The sequence below is a fragment of the Haliotis cracherodii genome, unplaced genomic scaffold (genome assembly GCF_022045235.1).
Source record: "Haliotis cracherodii isolate W230 unplaced genomic scaffold, xgHalCrac1.p SCAF_20, whole genome shotgun sequence".
Lineage (NCBI taxonomy): Eukaryota > Metazoa > Mollusca > Gastropoda > Lepetellida > Haliotidae > Haliotis > Haliotis cracherodii.
Genome location: NW_027266276.1, coordinates 17,809,237 through 17,827,720, shown reverse-complemented (window position 1 = coordinate 17,827,720; position 18,484 = coordinate 17,809,237). Strand labels below are relative to the sequence as shown.

Genomic DNA, 18,484 nt, shown 5'->3' with positions numbered 1-18,484 from the left:
AAAAACTTACAAACTAGAACATATCATCCACACACCAAACAATACATACATCCATGACCTCCCCCCCCCCCCGCCCCCCCAAACAGACACAGCCCTAACCATAACATTAAAAAAACACAACAAACTCACAAACACAGAAAAAGGCACAATATCACTCAACTACATTCAAGACAACTGGCTGGAACACACACACATCTACACAGATGCATCACATAAAAAAAAACAGGGCTGGGTATCCACATAACACAGCCTTCATCAATCACCAAAAAATACCACTACACAAACTATACTCACACAAATACAGCAGAATTACTAGCCATACTACAAGCATACCACCAAGCTGAAACAACAAACCAAAACAAAAGCATCATTATCTCTGACTCACTAAATTCAATACAACAAATCGTAGACAAACACTCAAACACTAGACCCGACCTAATTAACAAGAGAATAAGCACTCACTCAAAACTAAATACAGCAAATAAAACAATAACACTAGTGTGGGTATCCAGCCACACAGGCATACCAGGAAATGAAATCACAGCTCAAACAGCAAAAGCAGCAACAAATGAACAGTCACCCACAATACAATTCCATACAAGCAAAGCCGAAACAAAAACATTAATTAAACACACTATAAAACAAAAAAGCTTCCAAAATAATATACAAAAATGCAAATCACAATGGATAAAAACACTTCACCACCCCAATTACATAATGCAAAATACATAGCAACCAAACCAACTTACAGGAAACACTTCATAAACAAAACAGACATCCAAATCCAAACTGCACTCACTGTAACACCACAGAAGACATAATCACATATTCAACATCTGTACCAAGTATAAACAACAACAAACACTATACAACTCCCTCCCACCCAACTACAAAAACAGTATCACCATACTATTTAAACCAAACAACCCCCCAGCCACCTACCTACAAATAGCCACTTTCCTTAAAACACAAACTTAATAGCAAAACTTTAGACCATCCCAAACAAATTCACTGTCTAAATTTCCACTATATTAGCAACTTTTCATATTCGGATCGGAATCCAAATTCTCAATGGGGATTGTCTTCTATGACGTCCGCGCTTCAAATTCCGCCATAACCAGACACATTAAAAGAATAGCCGTTTATCCAGCCACTCGCCCAAGGTCAGGGACACCACTGACACTGCCACACGCACACGCATCCACCACCCCCGCGCTAGGCCCCAGTTTATTAGCTTAGGTAACCCACCCTTATCCATTATTAATTTATCTTCTACTCTTACCTATTTTTCTTATTATATATTAAAATATCAGCTTAACTGATCTCTATTTTTATTTTTATTTCACCTTTTATCCCTATTTACACTGGTTAATGTAGGACTTTACAATCTCATTTGGCATCCCTTTGCCTCTTCAACCCAAACCCCTCTTCTCTCTTATTTTAACCCCCTTCATTTACAGTTTTTTGGGCTAGATGTTTATTATTATTACCACTATTGTTTTATACGACCCGTCTGCCCCGAGTGCAAAATAGCCAGAGGCTGAAGCGCTCTTAAAATCATAAACTATTGTATTGTATTCAGGGATGCACAAAAAAGCGATAATTCCAAACAGATAAAACAGATAATTAAAAGCGCCAATAAGCTACGTAAACTAGGTAAAGACATAGAAATAGTTTGGATCCCTGCCCACGTTGGAGTGTTTGGCAACGTACACACAGACAAAGCAGCCAAATCAGCACTAAAATTAGAAGAAGTAAGCATCAACCAAAAGTATCACAAAGGAGAAAATTGGCAAAAGAACTATCAGAAATCTGATTGCAAACTAAAACACCTGCTACAAAAGCCACTCAAAAAAACAAAAATCCATCATAAAACCAAAAAAATCAACAGAGTAATAACTAAACAGGCCACACTAAGTTAAACTCCCACCTACACCAAATTAAAAAACACCAAACTGGTAAATGCCCCCACTGCAACTTAAAAGAAACGCCTGAACACGTAATACTATATTGAGCACATTACCAACAACACAGAACAACACTCCGATCCACACTAACTTGCAACAATCAAATGACACTAGCAACGGTACTAAACCCCCTAAAAGACTTACAAACCTTTAAAGCACTAGGCTTATATCGAATGAAAACAGGCCTACTTGGGCGCATTTAAAAATATAAGTACAACAAACAAGCTGCCAATAACCCTAAATTTCTAAACCTATAAAAACACACAAACTCCTTTTAGTCTCCCCCCTCCACCTTTTGCATGGCATATTTCAAAATTCCAAATTTGTTTTCCAAATTAAGTAAACAACCCTAAAAAGCTCCACCTAGGTCGCATCACCTTTTCGGACATACCCTTTTGGACCAAACACCAAATGGCCTGGCGGGCCTGTGTGCGAAATACGAATATGTTGGAAAGCGCACGTTAAATTCCTAATTTAAGTAAGTAACAGAGTTTGTTAAGTACATAAATTTTATATGATAATATATAGGAGATAAATTGGGGAATTTTTAACAGTTCATGTTCATTATAAACTGTGTTCTACTGTATAAGAAAAGGTTTAGTAAATAATTTCAACAGACTTGAGTCGTTGTCTTAGTGTGAATCGTACATTGAAAGGGAGAGGTGTATTGGTCAACAGAAGAAAGAACATCCTGCTAGAATATTGGATTATTTGTAATTTGTTTTCAGGTAGGAACTGGTTTCAGCTTCACAGGAGAAGATTCTGGCTATGCTACTAATGAGGAAGATGTGGGAAGAGATTTATACAGGTGAGACACTTACATAGCATTGTTATACCTCTATCAACAATCTTGCAATACCATTGGCTAATCCATATCACTTGACAGAACAATACATTGTAATGTAGACCCCCAAATCATGTGACTGACGCTGATCTCGAATATATTGACCTGTCAGGTGATGAATATTGACTCGTCTGCTAGAAAACAAGATGGCATCTGGTACGAACATTTCACGGTTCACAGCTAAGTTATTATGATGAAACAGAAGATGGTTTGAAGACTGTATAAATTTTAAAGTGAATTTTATCGTAAAACAAATGATTACCCTTGACGAGGTTAATATGTGAAAACAAGGACCCTCGGACCCAACCCATTCGGCCTGTGGTCAGACCACCTCAGGGGTTTGGTCCTTGAGTCCTTGGGTCCTTGTTTTTGCATATTGACCTTGTCAAGGGTATTTTTTGTGTAGTATTCAGGGTGTTCACTTGTGTCTTGTCAAGGGTATTTTTTGTGTAGTATTCAGGGTGCTCACTTGTGTCTTGTCAAGGGTATTTTTTGTGTAGTATTCAGGGTGCTCACTTGTGTCTTGTCAAGGGTATTTTTTGTGTAGTATTCAGGGTGCTCACTTGTGTCTTGTCAAGGGTATTTTTTGTGTAGTATTCAGGGTGCTCACTTGTGTCTTGTCAAGGGTATTTTTTGTGTAGTATTCAGGGTGCTCACTTGTGTCTAGTCAAGGGTATTTTTTGTGTAGTATTCAGGGTGCTCACTTGTGTCTTGTCAAGGGTATTTTTTGTGTAGTATTCAGGGTGCTCACTTGTGTCTTGTCAAGTAGACTCAGCTTTACTGGAGAAAGCGGATGACTGGGATTGGGTCAATACTGAGTTGTTAATTAGGAGTTAAACATACTGTGTTTTCAATGTAGAGCTAGGTTGCCTGTAGATTTAACGGCGCTAAATTGAATTTGGAACTTAACGCGCAGAATGAGGTTTCAAAATTTAAATTTAGCGTGGTTAAATCTACAGGTAGCCTAGCCCTACAATGAACACACAATATGTTTATCTCCATTCTACCAAGACTAAATAAAACGCAAACTCTTTGGTGTTAGCAAATATACTGAGTGAAGCGGCATGGGATGAGACCAGTGTTTTGAGTGGGTTAACGATCTGAATTACGGAATCACCGAACAAAATATGGTGCTGTGTATACTCAAGCAGTTTGTTTACACCGTAATACTTCACTCGAACATATGACAGGCATTGAAAGCATATAAGCATGGCAACTTGGTAAGCTTACATGGGTCGAGCATCCCTAAAGAAAACGAAGAAAGCTTTGCAAGGCTTTCGCTCTACATTGCACGTCACCATTATGACGTCATATCGCTCATTGTGACGCAAAAGATATGACGTCACAGTTGTATACAGAAAAGTACCAAAATTCCAAGCTCTCTGTTGTCTCCAAAACATAAATACATTCCCTGTGTAGATTTCTATCGTGTTTTCTGCATGAAATGTATTGCCACACATCCTTTGAATATTGTAGTAACCGCATCTGTGTAATTTGTAACCTGTAATTGTAGATATAATTATTTAAATATGCCTACCGACAATGACTGAAAATAGTATTATTCTATGAATATTAGCTTCTGCGGTGATGCAGCCGTCAAACCAAAAGTTTCAATCAGAGGGGGTTTATTGTGATTTAGTAGCCTCAGAATCGAGTAAATTCCAAATTCATGGTAGAATTGTTGGTTGTGCCCCTCGCAGTTTCCATATGTCTCACAACACTGCCAGGACAGAATTAAACAACTATACAGGCTACGTTCACAAAACATAGTGCACACATTCATTAACTGTAGTTGTGCCTTTTGCTATTTTGGTTTCCGAAACATTTTCCTATAGATACCAGCTTAACGAGCAGCATGTTTGACTTGCGTTCAAATGAGTGTAGGGTTCATTTCCAAAGCAAAAACTGCTCAATTTTTTTTCATGAAACTTCAGGCAAGTGCTGAACTAGACCTTTTGTAAATCAGGATTTTTTTAAGAAGCTGCCCCATGGGACAGGACTACTTGATGGTTTGGTTGGAATTTGACCACCACTGCTACTGATTTCTCTAATGTCCCGAAGTTTATTGACTTCAGTCAGAGATCAAGGTAAAGGGTTAAAAAATAACTAAACTGTTTGTTGTTACACTTTCACAAAAAGTTCTAATGCATTTATCACTGAACTGGGTATGTATCGTCTCTTGACTGGCCCTGCTTTGAAAACATTTTGGTCACCATAAGTCACGGTCAGCATTCAGATTGTAGAACATGGTTATGACCATGTCAGTTTCTGAGGCAAGGTTACCGCTACAGGATGGAACGTCATGGTTGCATGTGTCCTTACAAATACTACCACATGAAATGGTGTGCCATGTCTATCAAAGGTCAAGGTCTGTGTGGTAATTGTAAACATGGTTGTATCATTCATTGTCAGGTACTGTTGCACTTCTACTGAGACAAATTTTGGATGTTAGACTTAGCCTTGAATACAGTCAAGGTCTGGAAGAGATATTTTTCGACTACTTGTAAATGTTGCTGTTTTATGGGGGCACTGATCTCTGAGAGTTCACCGGAACTGGTTGTTGCCTCTGTTATTGTTTTTTCTTGTTGATACCCAAATGATATCCCAGAAATCTCCACCAGTTCGCTCCCTGTGCTACGCCAACGGTAAGTGCATTTGCTGCTTTTATTGACATTTTAAGGGCGTATCGTCTCATTAATCAGCAAAATGAAATACAGTTTTGTCTTGAAAATAATAAGGATATGTAGGTATCTTTTGGGGTAGCATCGGTAATGGTGACGAAGTTTGGATAAGTCACTTGCTTGGTATTGTTCGAATTTCGTTTGCACTATTTTGACTTGTAGCTCATACTAAATATTTCACTTAAGCATTCATTATTTAATCGTGTCTAAATGTTAGGCTTGGAGCAAGAATTCATGTGACTGCCTGTCCCTGTGGACCGGCAAATAAAGTACCTTATAAATCTTATTGTTGATCAAAACATTGGCTATATTTATATAAGTATAGTTTTCGAACTAAATCAACTTCTCCGTTGCCATTTGGGTTTCTCCTTGTCTATTTTTAGTGCAAGGAAATAACATTTTACTTTGCTATAAAATAAATTTATATTTGTAACATCTTAGTCGCGAAATATTAAAAAAAAGAGAGAAAATTTTGACTGAACTTTGATGTGTAGATCTCACTAAGTTACTTCAGAGATGACGTCATTGCACTGAACATGAAGTTGAAAGAATTAAAAACAGGTAATTTACATACATATTTTTATTTGTTGACAAACATTAGGGGGGACTGGTAATTATTAGAGGTGGCAGTCCACCAGGACAGGCAGTTTCACTGAAAAATGAATAAAATTTTCACAAAGGTAATATATTCAATGCCTCAGTATTCAGTTATTTTGCAAATTGACTGAAAATCTGTCCCTTCATTTTATCATGATAACACTGTGTGCATGAAGAATGATGTAATACATTGAGCACTTCAACATGCATACATCATATACGAGGCGGAACAAGCCAGGTAAAATTGGAATTTTTACAGATTGCAGCAAATGACGTTGATAATGTCTTCTGCAGCAACTATCTACATGCCGAAAGGCGCCTCTACTAGACCTGCGCCTACGGGCATCTCTACATTGCCGGTGCCTTCGGGCACATCTACAGTGTTTGTGCCTCTAGAGGCCTCGAAGATCCCTGTGATACCTTACAAACAAAGACAGATAACTCTAAAGTACTGTGGTTGCGAGTGCCTCATTTATTGCCACTTACAATAATCTACAGCCATATAAAAACATGCACGCATGCACGCACACATGCACACACACACGCACACACACTGCCCACTTCCCACCTTGTTTCAAAAAGTGGAATAGAAAAGGTTTAACAGCATCCATGTTTCTAAATTCAAGGTTGGACTATTATTAAAACACACAGTTTTATATTAGGCTTCAAAAAATAGAATTCGTTTTCAGGCTATGGCTTTTAAAAATATAGTCTGGGCGGGAGGGTTATGGGCGGGCGATGATTTCTTTTTTTTTCTTTTTTTTGTTAAAGCTATTATGTCACAAAATATACAGTTGTTTACGATAAACCTGGGAAAGGGTCCCCCTACTTAATTGTACTCAGTATTTGAGTACCGTTGGGCTACCAGTGTGTGCGTAATTCATGCATAGAATGAGCTTTATTTTACAATGCAAAGATGTTATCACGACCACATAACACCAGAAGAAACATGTCAACAAATCCGTACTGAAGTATGCAGGGGCGTTCTGTCATTCCACTATCTGGCTATTAAAGTGTTCATTGTGTATCTGGACTTGCATTTGTAATCCATAATATTAATTTTATTTTTAAGTATTGTAGCATTTCACTGCAAGGTTCATGTGTTGAAGACAAGGAATTTTAAAGGAATTTTACTTTTTGAAAATGGAAATAAAAATAAATCATGCGGGCCGTGCCTGAGAACCAAGACTGAGAATCCATATTGTTATTTTTCAAATAAGGGGCAGCAGCAACAAGTAGCGGGTCTCACAAATGTAATAAGTGTCTTGAAAAAGGCACATGCTCCAATCTTGAATCGTTCTTGGAAGTTGTGAGGAAGTCTGTGTTTTCAGATAATCATCCTGTCCTCACGGGTCAAGAGACAGGTGCAAGTCAGGTCGTAGAAGGCCTCAAATTGCCTGTGTCTCACTCTTTTAGCCATCCTTCTAGAAGCTGTCACCTCATGAAACTCCTCTAACGATGCAGACTGTTCCAGAGTTTATTGACAAACAAGGGCATATAACTCTAAAATACTGTGGTTGCAAGTGCCTCATTTACTGCCACTTGCAATAATTTACTGCCGTATAAAACACACACACACACACACACACACACACACATACACGCTCACTCGCATGCACACGCATGCACGCACACACACACACATATGAACGTTGCTAGAGTGTTCACCAGTCTTCTCATGTCATGTGTACATCTATGTCCATTTTGTGTTATTACAGCTGTTTAACACAGTTCTTCCAGATCTTCAATGAATACCAGAAGAATGACTTTTACATCACGGGAGAGGTAAGACATTTTCTAAGAATATTCTTCCCTGAAACCTCATGAACCAGAGAGCTGAAACTTTCAAAACATGTGTAGGAGCTTAATGTTATTGTATTTGATCATGCCATGGGATTGAAAAGGGTAGTTATTTTTTTTAAATTGACTAACATATTTCTAATAGTGGAATGTGACAGAGCATCTTCATTTCAGGATACCAACTTTCTCCAGGTGATATTTCAAAGTGCAACACTGCCATAGACTTCACATTTACTCGTGCCATTTAGATTAAGAAATAAACAATTTTTAATCGAAACATTAAAAAGAAAACCCGAAACATTATTTCACTTTTAGTTTGTTTTCGGACCTGTCATCGGCACTAAACTTTAGGCATTGTTATCCAATGCCAGGAAGTGGGAGGGGGGTACAGGAATGGGAGCTGTCAAACCTTCCGTCCATAACGTTTTGTTGCCAGTACATTACTCAGGAACCATTTAATATTTTATAACAAAACTGAGCATGCTTATCAGACAAATTCTAAACATTTGACTTTTCCCACCAGGTTCCAGTGCAAGTTTGTATAACTTGAAGGCTGCTCAGTAGTGGTAGATCACACTTTGCACAGATATGTCCATGCAGGAATCTGGAAATCTGTCTGCACCAGACTTGTCCGATTGTGACTGCAAAATGTCCAGTTTTAAATAGTGCAAACCGGACATTTTATAATTCGACCAACATCTATCACCACAGGCACACTGACCTACATCTATGTATCCTTATCAAGTGTTGTAGGCTATAAAACACATCTTAGCCCTATCCCTTCAGCGAATTCAGGTGAACGAACAAATATAACAAACTTTGTCGGAAAATATGAAATTGGATATAAATTTGACATGTTTAAATTGTATTTCCTGTTCTCCAAAGCATTGTTTTATATGCAGAGATGAAGATGTGCACACGTTCTCGCAACAATCTACCGGTGATTAAGTCAAAAAGTACCCAATGATACAACATCAAAGATTTTGATGCAATGGTCTGAACAAACTGAATCTGAAATTATTATTTTATCAGGAATAATATATTCCAAAATCGTGTTATTTTAGTTGTGGCCTTTATAATTATAAGAACCTTCAGCGTAACACTTTGGTATAGCTGATCACTATTGCAGGATAGTTCTATGTATGGACCCGTCACCACCGTAGGGACTTCCCGCGTGACATTTATTTTGATTGCCAAAACATAATGTTGACATACAATAGTCACATTGCCACAAATATGACTTTTAACGAGTTAAAGTATGGCATTTATGAAATATGTATCCATTCTCTGGCAACTAAAGTTTGTTTCAAGGCGTCAATAGCAGTAATCTGACCGTGGTTGCTGTAAATAACGGTGAGTTGTGTGATCTACCGATCACTTCACACACAATTTTGCCAAAATTATTGTAAACAATACTGAATGAAATTTTGAATAAAACTGATAAAATATCTTACAAACATAACTCCAGAAATACAATGAACACGATTTTATTACCAGATAGTATAATAATGGGATTGCGTATTTCAGATTGGATTTGTTGACTGGTATTTCCGGTGTAACGTGCTCATAGTGATCAGTTGATAATGTTTATTGTGTTGGTGTAAATCTTGAGTTCATTAAAAGTAAGTAAATCTTGGGAGCCAATTGTTGCTGCGTGCTATAACCGAGGTATTGAAGGGCGCAATAGTGAGGGAACACTATGTATATCATGAAAGTGACCCTTGACTTTTCTTTTTGTTTATACATCCAGCACCTCACATATTAGGTGGGCGAGACCAAAATGCAAATGTCTGATTGGCAAAAAATATTTACGGATCCCTGATCAGGTCTGTCCCCTCTTGTGTGAAAATTAATTTGGAAAGCAGAAGTTTTTGAAAATGGTCATATATAGTGTGGAATTACAAATATATTACAGGCCACAGCGTAACAAACTGATGGGTTTTCAAACACTGCTAAGATAATATGTCAAGTGCACCTGCGGGGTATTATCGGTACATCACTGCATGATGTAAGTAACAATTATCAAATGTGGTGATGAAAAGAGTGGTCTTGTATCGTATCACTGTATCTCTGTCCTCTGTTCCCGCCATCCCCTACATCACTGTATCTCTGTCCTCTGTCCCCGCCATCTCCTACATCACTGTATCTCTGTCCTCTGTCCCCGCCATCTCCTACATCACTGTATCTCTGTCCTCTGTCCCCGCCATCTCCTACATCACTGTATCTCTGTCCCCGCCATTTCCGACATCACTGTTTCTCTGTCCCCGCCATCTCCTACATCACTGTATCTCTGTCCCCGCCATTTCCGACATCACTGTATCTCTGTCCCCGCCATTTCCGACATCACTGTATCTCTGTCCCTGCCATCTCCTACATCACTGTATCTCTGTCCCCGCCATTTCCGACATCACTGTATCTCTGTCCCCCGCCATCTCCTACATCACTGTATCTCTGTCCCCGCCATTTCCGACATCACTGTATCTCTGTCCCCGCCATCTCCTACATCACTGTATCTCTGTCCTCTTTTCCCGCCATCTCCTACACCACTGTATCTCTGTCCTCTGTTCCCGCCATCTCCTACATCACTGTATCTCTGTCCTCTGTTCCCGCCATCTCCTACACCACTGTATCTCTGTCCTCTGTTCCCGCCATCTCCTACATCACTGTATCTCTGTCCTCTGTTCCCGCCATCTCCTACATCACTGTATCTCTGTCCTCTGTTCCCGCCATCTCCTACATCACTGTATCTCTGTCCCCGCCATCTCCTACATCACTGTATCTCTGTCCTCTGTTCCCGCCTTCTCCTACATCACTGTATCTGTGTCCTCTGTTCGCCAGTCGTATGCAGGGAAGTACGTCCCCGCCATCTCCTACAAGATCCACGTGGAGAACCCAACAGCTAAAGTGAAGATCAACTTCAAGGGGATGGCTATTGGAGATGGCCTCTGTGATCCAATAACGGTACAAATATATAGATTTTCGAAACGAGCTTAGCCCTAAAATAATCGTAAATTTATCGTAAGGACATTGTAGGCTAATGTTTGTGGTAAATCCAAGATAGATCCATACCTATCGTAAGTTTATTTCATCTTCATCTAAGATGGCAGCATACTTTTCCATAGATATTTTGCCAAACAGTCTGCTTTACATTCAAACGTTGACATTTCATTTTGTTAAAATGTGTGATTCAAATTGACACTTCGAAAACACGAAGACTGCATCAAAGATTCTACGTCAGAAGTGTTCTTCATCGTGACAGCGATCCACATAACTGTGGAGTCGATAGCTTACAATATATTTCTATCCGAGTCCATGCTGAAGAAGTGTGAAACAAAATACCTTTTCGATAATTTGGGAAGGATAAAAACGGAAGGTGTCGGCAGTCTATAGTAATGACCGTGACCTTATTGATAGTTCAGGGGCAGTTAAACTTGGTTCATACTCTAACTGAGAGTGGTTTCCCTTTGTATTCGCCCGTGGAGGACTTACTCAATGTTAGAGTGTGCATAAAGCGCAGAGTTCCGTTGTAATGTTTTCAGGATCGCATTTGTGACAATTGTAAGTGATAACGTTGGCCCAACGTCGGACCCAACATCTGACTGCTATCTGGGAATGCTTTAGTCTTTAATTTCGCATTTTATAAAATTATATCAATCTACATGTGTGACAAAGTGCAAAACCATAAACGTTTCACATCAAGTTTTACATCAATATTGATGTGGGACAAGCGGTTTTAACAATTGAATGTAACAATACCGGTGTAGTATTTATTGATTAAACAAGGAAATTCATGTGATCAAATATGTGTATAGTATATTTGTATAAAGAGTCTATTTAATCTTTATCTAGCAAAAGTAATTGTATTTTTTTGTTCGTTTTAAGAACAACACCTAGGTTATCTATATTATTGAAAGACAAATATTTGATAACAAGTGATTAAATATTGTCTGTTGCAATGCAATAATTGCATTCTTTAAAATTAGGTGATTAACGGCATAGATGTATTCCATTAAATATAGCAATTTGTTGATATTTTAACGCAAAAGCTATGCACATATTTTTGTATAGTATTTTCGAGATTGGCGATTTGAAAAATCAAGTAAAAAATGGGTTCCCATGCCCGTTTGAGTTTAAAATGTCGTCAAAAAGTAATATATTTTGAAAAACTGCCCAAAATTCAGTTTACAATATATTTTCAGAGCAAATGTTTATTGAATGAAATTTACTGATGGACTTAATCACAATAATCTTTGAATTTTGCATTCACTGGACCGATTTTATAATAATAATTGATGTTGGTCTTTTTAAAATATAAGCGTACATTTATCCGTTTTATATTAAAAAGATATAATTACTTGAAACCATTCAGACAATAAAATAGTTGTGAAGGATAGGGTCACTGGACAAATACTATTAAATGACCCTAGCAATGCTATGTTTGGAAATAGATTTCACACATTCACAATGAAGATATTTCACTCATCAGCCAGATTTAAATCAAATAAAAAAAATCTGTTTATTAGCTCTACTTATTTTAAAAGGATAGAAAAGGACTACATTATATATATGTTCACGTTAACTTGTGGAGTGTTCCATCAGACAACACAACGTGACAATTCCTAAATTATCTCCCTTTGTGAATGAAAATTAGTGTCACTTTCAAATTTTGAAAAGGATCTAGATAGATTAAAAAAAAATAAAAACATCATCTAAATACTAATAGCTTGATATTGTATTTGAGTCCTTGGTTTATTCCTGAAATATATTGGATATATAAATAACAAACAAACTTAATTTAAGCATACATTGTCATTATAACCCGCTCGTGGATGCACTGCTTCATGAACAATTTTTGTTGTGAGAGTTTCCAGGTATAATGTTGGTGTTTTCTCTATAAACTTGACATAAACGCAAAAAACAGCAGTATTGTCCAACTGACCCAGTATACATCACGTAACATCAGACTTGAACACGCATCTTAAATGATTAACGCCTGCTGTTCGATCAAAGGCCTCGGCATTGTCATTTAGAATAACGTCCCTTACTTTCCTCCTTTACTTTGTATGCGATGTGTTAACATAAAGTTCTGCGCACACGCGAGGGGACCATTTGAAGGGAAGATAGTGAAGTATTTGTTTCAACATTTGTTCAATTCTAGTAGCTATAGTGTGGTAATACTACACTTATTGATTATAACACTTATTGCCTGTGCATGACACACAAATGATATTTGTGTTCGGGTAGGCATCTCTTATCATAAAAACAAACCGTCTACATGTAGAACGTATGTAGGATAGTGTTAAACAATGTGACCTGACAATGTGATCATGAATTCCATGTCACTTATCTATGTTGTTGTTATTGTTAGTAGCTGGGAAATCCCCGTGACGTCATTGGGAAACACCCCTCTTTTTCAATCTTTAACACAAATGAGTTCTCTGTCAGAGTTACGATAGATGTCGTAGCTGTGAATGATCTGCGACAGGTTTACGACAGTTTTGAAAATCTATCTTATCTTAATCCTAAGATATCTATCTTTGAACGTAATTTGTTAAGATTTACCTTAGCTAAGATCGTTTCGAAAATCTAGACCCAGTTCATTACTCTTTCCTTGGATTTGTTTTGTGAAAATGAACAAAGATTAAATACACATTGTTTGTGACAACATTTTGTGAAATATGTTGATGATTTGTGTTTGCAGATGTTATGTCCTGAATGAATGGCACTTGTTTAAGAATTTGCATGTCACTGTTAAGAAAACATCACATATGGGATGAAGCTTTGCTTGTTTGCCTCTCTATAAATGGGAAATTATGTTTAGGTGCATGAAGACTTTCAAAACCTGAAAGTCACTCCAGTGTTTTTGTCCATAGTTATGTCTTATCACTCATGCGTCTCTCATAAAAAGTGTCAACAAAGGATTTTCGAATGAATCAGTAAAAGCTGAAATTGCAGACTTAAATTCGGCAATTTGAGAATGCATGTTTGATGTTCTTCTAAGCATTTGCTTACTTTCTAATATTCACTTTGTATGGTACTAAACATAAATAATTATTTGGAAAAGGTGAAAGCCATTTGTCTGTCACTTGTTTTGTCTATATCTGTTGTCTTCACTTCATGTTTCACACAAGAATGCATTTGTACTTGCTTTGAAATCTATTCTTACATAAAACTGTATGAACAGCTGTTGATAATAATGTTTTTTGTAAAGAACATTCAGGAGTGAAATCAGATAAAGGGGTTGTTTAATGTAACTTATTTGTATGAAATTTGATCACTTAGTTGTGTTCCTTAAGTGTGCATGACTACCTGTCATATGATGTTTGATATCATTGACAGATGTTCCCGAAATATGCTGACTTCATGTTTAACATCGGCGTTCTGGATGAGAGTGAGCGGGACTATTTCCAGTCCCAGTCGGACCTAGCTGTGAAGGCAATGCAGGAACAGAGGTTTGGTGATGCTTTCAAGGTGGGTGTTAGACAGCAGGAACAATGTACACACTTTCTTATAGCTCTTTGACGGGGCAAGTAAAGTGAAAAAAGTGTTTACGGTTTTGTTTTGAATATCATTTTTCCTAGATATTTGTTTCCTAGAGAGACAAAAACTTTATATTTGTAGAAAGTATGTAAATGTCCTAGTGAAAGTGCTGAAATCACACATGCTCCAACATCGTTTTTTATGACAAGCCTATTTGGGGCCATGGCCTAAAGCACAGGTGTTTTCAAAGGCTGATAGGTTTGCCTCGTTTGTCTGTCTAGTGATTCTCAGCCATTAAACATATATTGTTTCTGCTATTTCTGTTGATCCTACAAAAATAACAACATTGCATAAATTGTTCAATGTGTGAAACAACCTTTGATCTTGACATTGTGAATAATTAAAATAACAATTAACAATCAGTAACCGGCATTTTATTACTACCATCCTATTATACAATGAAACACCTGCTGCCCTTTCCCCATTCCACACAGAAAATGCCAGTCAGGGTTTAATCCCCTGACTAGACAACTGAAGGCATCTTCAATGTTGTTACCCCTTTAGCTCTTTGTGACACAACTTTGTTTTAACCTTGTATAGAAACAATCTTGTACAGTAAATTAATTACGATGGGAGTTTAGAGTTTAGTTGGAATTGTTCTATACAGGAATATGCAAAATGACTTTTGTCATATACAGCAAGCCCTGAAAACCACATGGAGTATATTGTTGTGTATCAGAGTAGGTGGGACCAGGCTGATCAGGTGTCGTCCGGGTTAGAATTGGTCTTCAGCAACCCATGACTAGGTTGATGCATGTCTTCGTATCTCAATTGCGAAGGGGGAATGGGTGGCCCAGTTGTCTAAGGCGCAGTGATTTGCTGTGCAGAGTGTGGGTTCGAATCTCGGTTCGCCCTGATTATGTTTCTAGGTTTGTCAGCACCATACCCGTGCTTGTGAGTCTCACCGAAGTGGTAAACGTCTGAGACCTGCATCACTTTGGGCTTTCCTCCCACATTAAGCTGACACGCCATGATATGACTGGAATACTGTTAAAAGCGGCGTCAAACCCAACTCACTCACTCAGTTGTGTAGATCATGGTGTCTAGCACTGGATTGTCTAGTCCAGACTTGATTATTTACAGGCCCAATCATACAGCTGGAGTACTGAGTGAGGCATTAAACAACAAACAAACAAACAAAGCGAGTCATGGTTTCATCAGAGCTGTACCCTTTACTCATGCCATTAACCACAGGTTGTCAAGAATGTTTTTTCACATGCTCATCACAGACTGTTGACAATACACTTACTCTTTTCAGGATGCCAAGATGCTGCTGTTTTAAATGAGATATAACTCCATGATCAAGCCACGCTCATTTTCATCTCATTAAAATAGAGATCACTTTTTTTGCCAACAGATATTTTGGGCAGTGATATTAGGAGGCAATTCTTCCTTTGCAACAAATGTTACAGGCTTACTCGATCATTTCAACTTTCTAAGAACTAAGGTATATCTGAAATTGACTTCATGCGTACTGCTTCAACCCTTGGGCAACCAAATTGGCAACCATGAAAAGTGGAAGATGTTTTAAGCAGGGTTGAAAACACAAAAACAAGGCTGCTTTTTCAGTTATTACTACTTCCAGTGTGGGGTGTTTAGTTTTTAAACATATTTGATGCAGGCTTCTGCAATCAATGTTCTTCTAATTGATTCGCAACGTCTTATCTATTTCAGATTTACATTCCATGTGTTCTGATGGCCACAACATGTTCTTTTGAGGATGTATTTGATCAAAATTGAAATATTTTGTTGTTGGCAGTGTTGATTTGATTTCAAAGACAGAACTCTTTTGAAAGGTTTCTGAGAAAACTATGTACAAACATGATGGAAATAGACCTACTTATTAATACTATCCTGCTACAACAGTGCCCAATGTGTTTCTGACCTTCCATAGTCATAACAGAGTGAAAACAGCTTGCACAAACGCACCCCAGAAGTGGGTCAACCATTTGGAGTTATAATAGCAATCCTTGATATTGCTTTGAATGTTGATAGGGTGTGTTTTTGTTTGTACCAGCTCATTGGTATGCACTTAACTTCACAAGGCACGTTACAGTTCACCTCGTATGTTTTGTTTGTGTTATATTTTTTTTCTGTATTGTTGTTGCATTTGCTTGTGTCTCTTCATACACACACACACATGCTGATTCTGTGTCACTTGTGTCTGTTGATGCACACATTTACGCCTGCTGATTCTGTGTCACTTGTGTCTGTTGATGCACACACTTACGCCTGCTGATTTTGAGTCACTTGTGTCTGTTGATGTACACACTTACGCCTGTTGATTCTGTGTCACTTGTGTCTGTTGATGCACACACTTACGCCTGTTGATTCTGTGTCACTTGTGTCTGTTGATGCACACACTTACGCCTGCTGATTCTGTGTCACTTGTGTCTGTTGATGCACTTACGCCTGCTGATTCTGTGTCACTTGTGTCTGTTGATGCACACACTTACGCCTGCTGATTCTGTGTCACTTGTGTCTGTTGATGTACACACTTACGCCTGCTGATTCTGTGTCACTTGTGTCTGTTGATGTACACACTTACGCCTGCTGATTCTGTGTCACTTGTGTCTGTTGATGTACACACTTACGCCTGTTGATTCTGTGTCACTTGTGTCTGTTGATGTACACACTTACGCCTGCTGATTCTGTGTCACTTGTGTCTGTTGATGTACACAGTTACGCCTGCTGATTCTGTGTCACTTGCGTCTGTTGATGTACACACTTACGCCTGCTGATTCTGTGGTATTTGCCCCTGTACCTGGTTCATCACAAACTCCTGCATTGTCAACACTGCACCTGCTCAGAATCAGGATTTGGGCAAAGAATCTGACAACTCAGGTGACATCAGAAGACAAGATCATCTCACCCTGGGTTGTGGAGGCTCAACAATTGCTGTTTCCTGGTCAATCAAATAAACCATCTTTCGGTGTCAAGACGTTTGAGGACACTATGAGACTAACTACCTGCTGGCACCTATCGTCTTGGAGTTTTCTGCCATTTTAAGCATCACCTTCGGCACCTTCCCACAATATATCTGCAAATACAATCCTTGACACCCTTATTCATGGCCTTGTGTTTCATTTCAAATGCGCGATTTTTACTCCAATGACAGCGGTGTCTTCATCTTCATCCTCTAAGGATTAATGGAAGGTCAACATTGTTGCTCCCGAAGGGCACGCCATGGGTTTGCTCACAATGTTATGGAGGAAAACACACATGGATGAGACTACTTGGCATTTGTCTTTCTGGATTCAACTGCTGCAACGACCATGGTAAGGCTTCAACAATCTCAAACATTGGAGTCTCAGGCCGTGACTACCCTACAGACTCTCCAAGCCTTATATAAGTCCGTCTAAAAGCGCCCATTTTGCCAATTTATGGTGGTCATGCACACACAATGCAGCAAGTCACAAGGCCATTCCTCCTCAGTTCGTGATTCCTGACACTCATCTGTTTCCTTCCGTCTGCATCAGCAATGAATAAGATTTATTACCATGTGGTTGGGACCTGCCACCATCAGCCAATCTTGTCATTTCCATGCCAGCAGGTTGCAGACTCCAACATGGTGGAGTTTTGACATGAATAATTCCTACAGGATCATCTAGAAGAGAGGATCTGTTGGCGAAATGAATCATTGAGGAAATCCCAGCTGAAAAGATAACTATTTTTAATGAGTAATACTTAGAAGTGTCAGATTTTGTATGCTTACAATGGCACAGCTACAACTCCACAACTGGGAAATTAACTGATGTCAACTGACTTACAAGATGCTTATCAACACATCCCCAAACACGATATATTTCCAAGGTTTCTATGTACAGGGGCAGTATCTTCGATCGCAGACCGAACAATTTAGCATTTTTTTGGCCCAGATATTTACCTGATAGTCTATCGCAGTCTCCCTATGTCCGTGGTGGATATCAGTTTTGATTTTTACATGGGCAGTATTCTGTCTCAACTCAAGGTGACAATCCTGCATCTCCCTGTCAACTACACCCGTCATCGCTTGGAATAGCTGGGCTGGATAATCAATGTGGGGACGTCAGAGC

General features: G+C 38.5%; 1 protein-coding gene across 5 annotated transcripts in view; it reads left to right on the top strand.

The window, feature by feature from the left end:
* The window catches only part of LOC139470375 (probable serine carboxypeptidase CPVL), a 60,742-nt gene that overhangs the window by 24,537 nt on the left and 17,721 nt on the right, over positions 1-18,484 (top strand). For 4 of the 5 annotated variants that reach the window (XM_071252787.1, XM_071252784.1, XM_071252785.1 and 1 more), the window contains 4 exons: positions 2,696-2,775; positions 7,808-7,874; positions 10,728-10,850; positions 14,229-14,360. In XM_071252787.1, the coding sequence (XP_071108888.1) occupies positions 2,696-2,775; positions 7,808-7,874; positions 10,728-10,850; positions 14,229-14,360 (402 nt within the window). Of the gene's footprint in view, positions 1-2,695; positions 2,776-7,807; positions 7,875-10,727; positions 10,851-14,228; positions 14,361-15,786; positions 15,877-18,484 lie in introns of all 5 variants that reach the window. The other variant, XM_071252786.1, reaches the window with a different exon arrangement.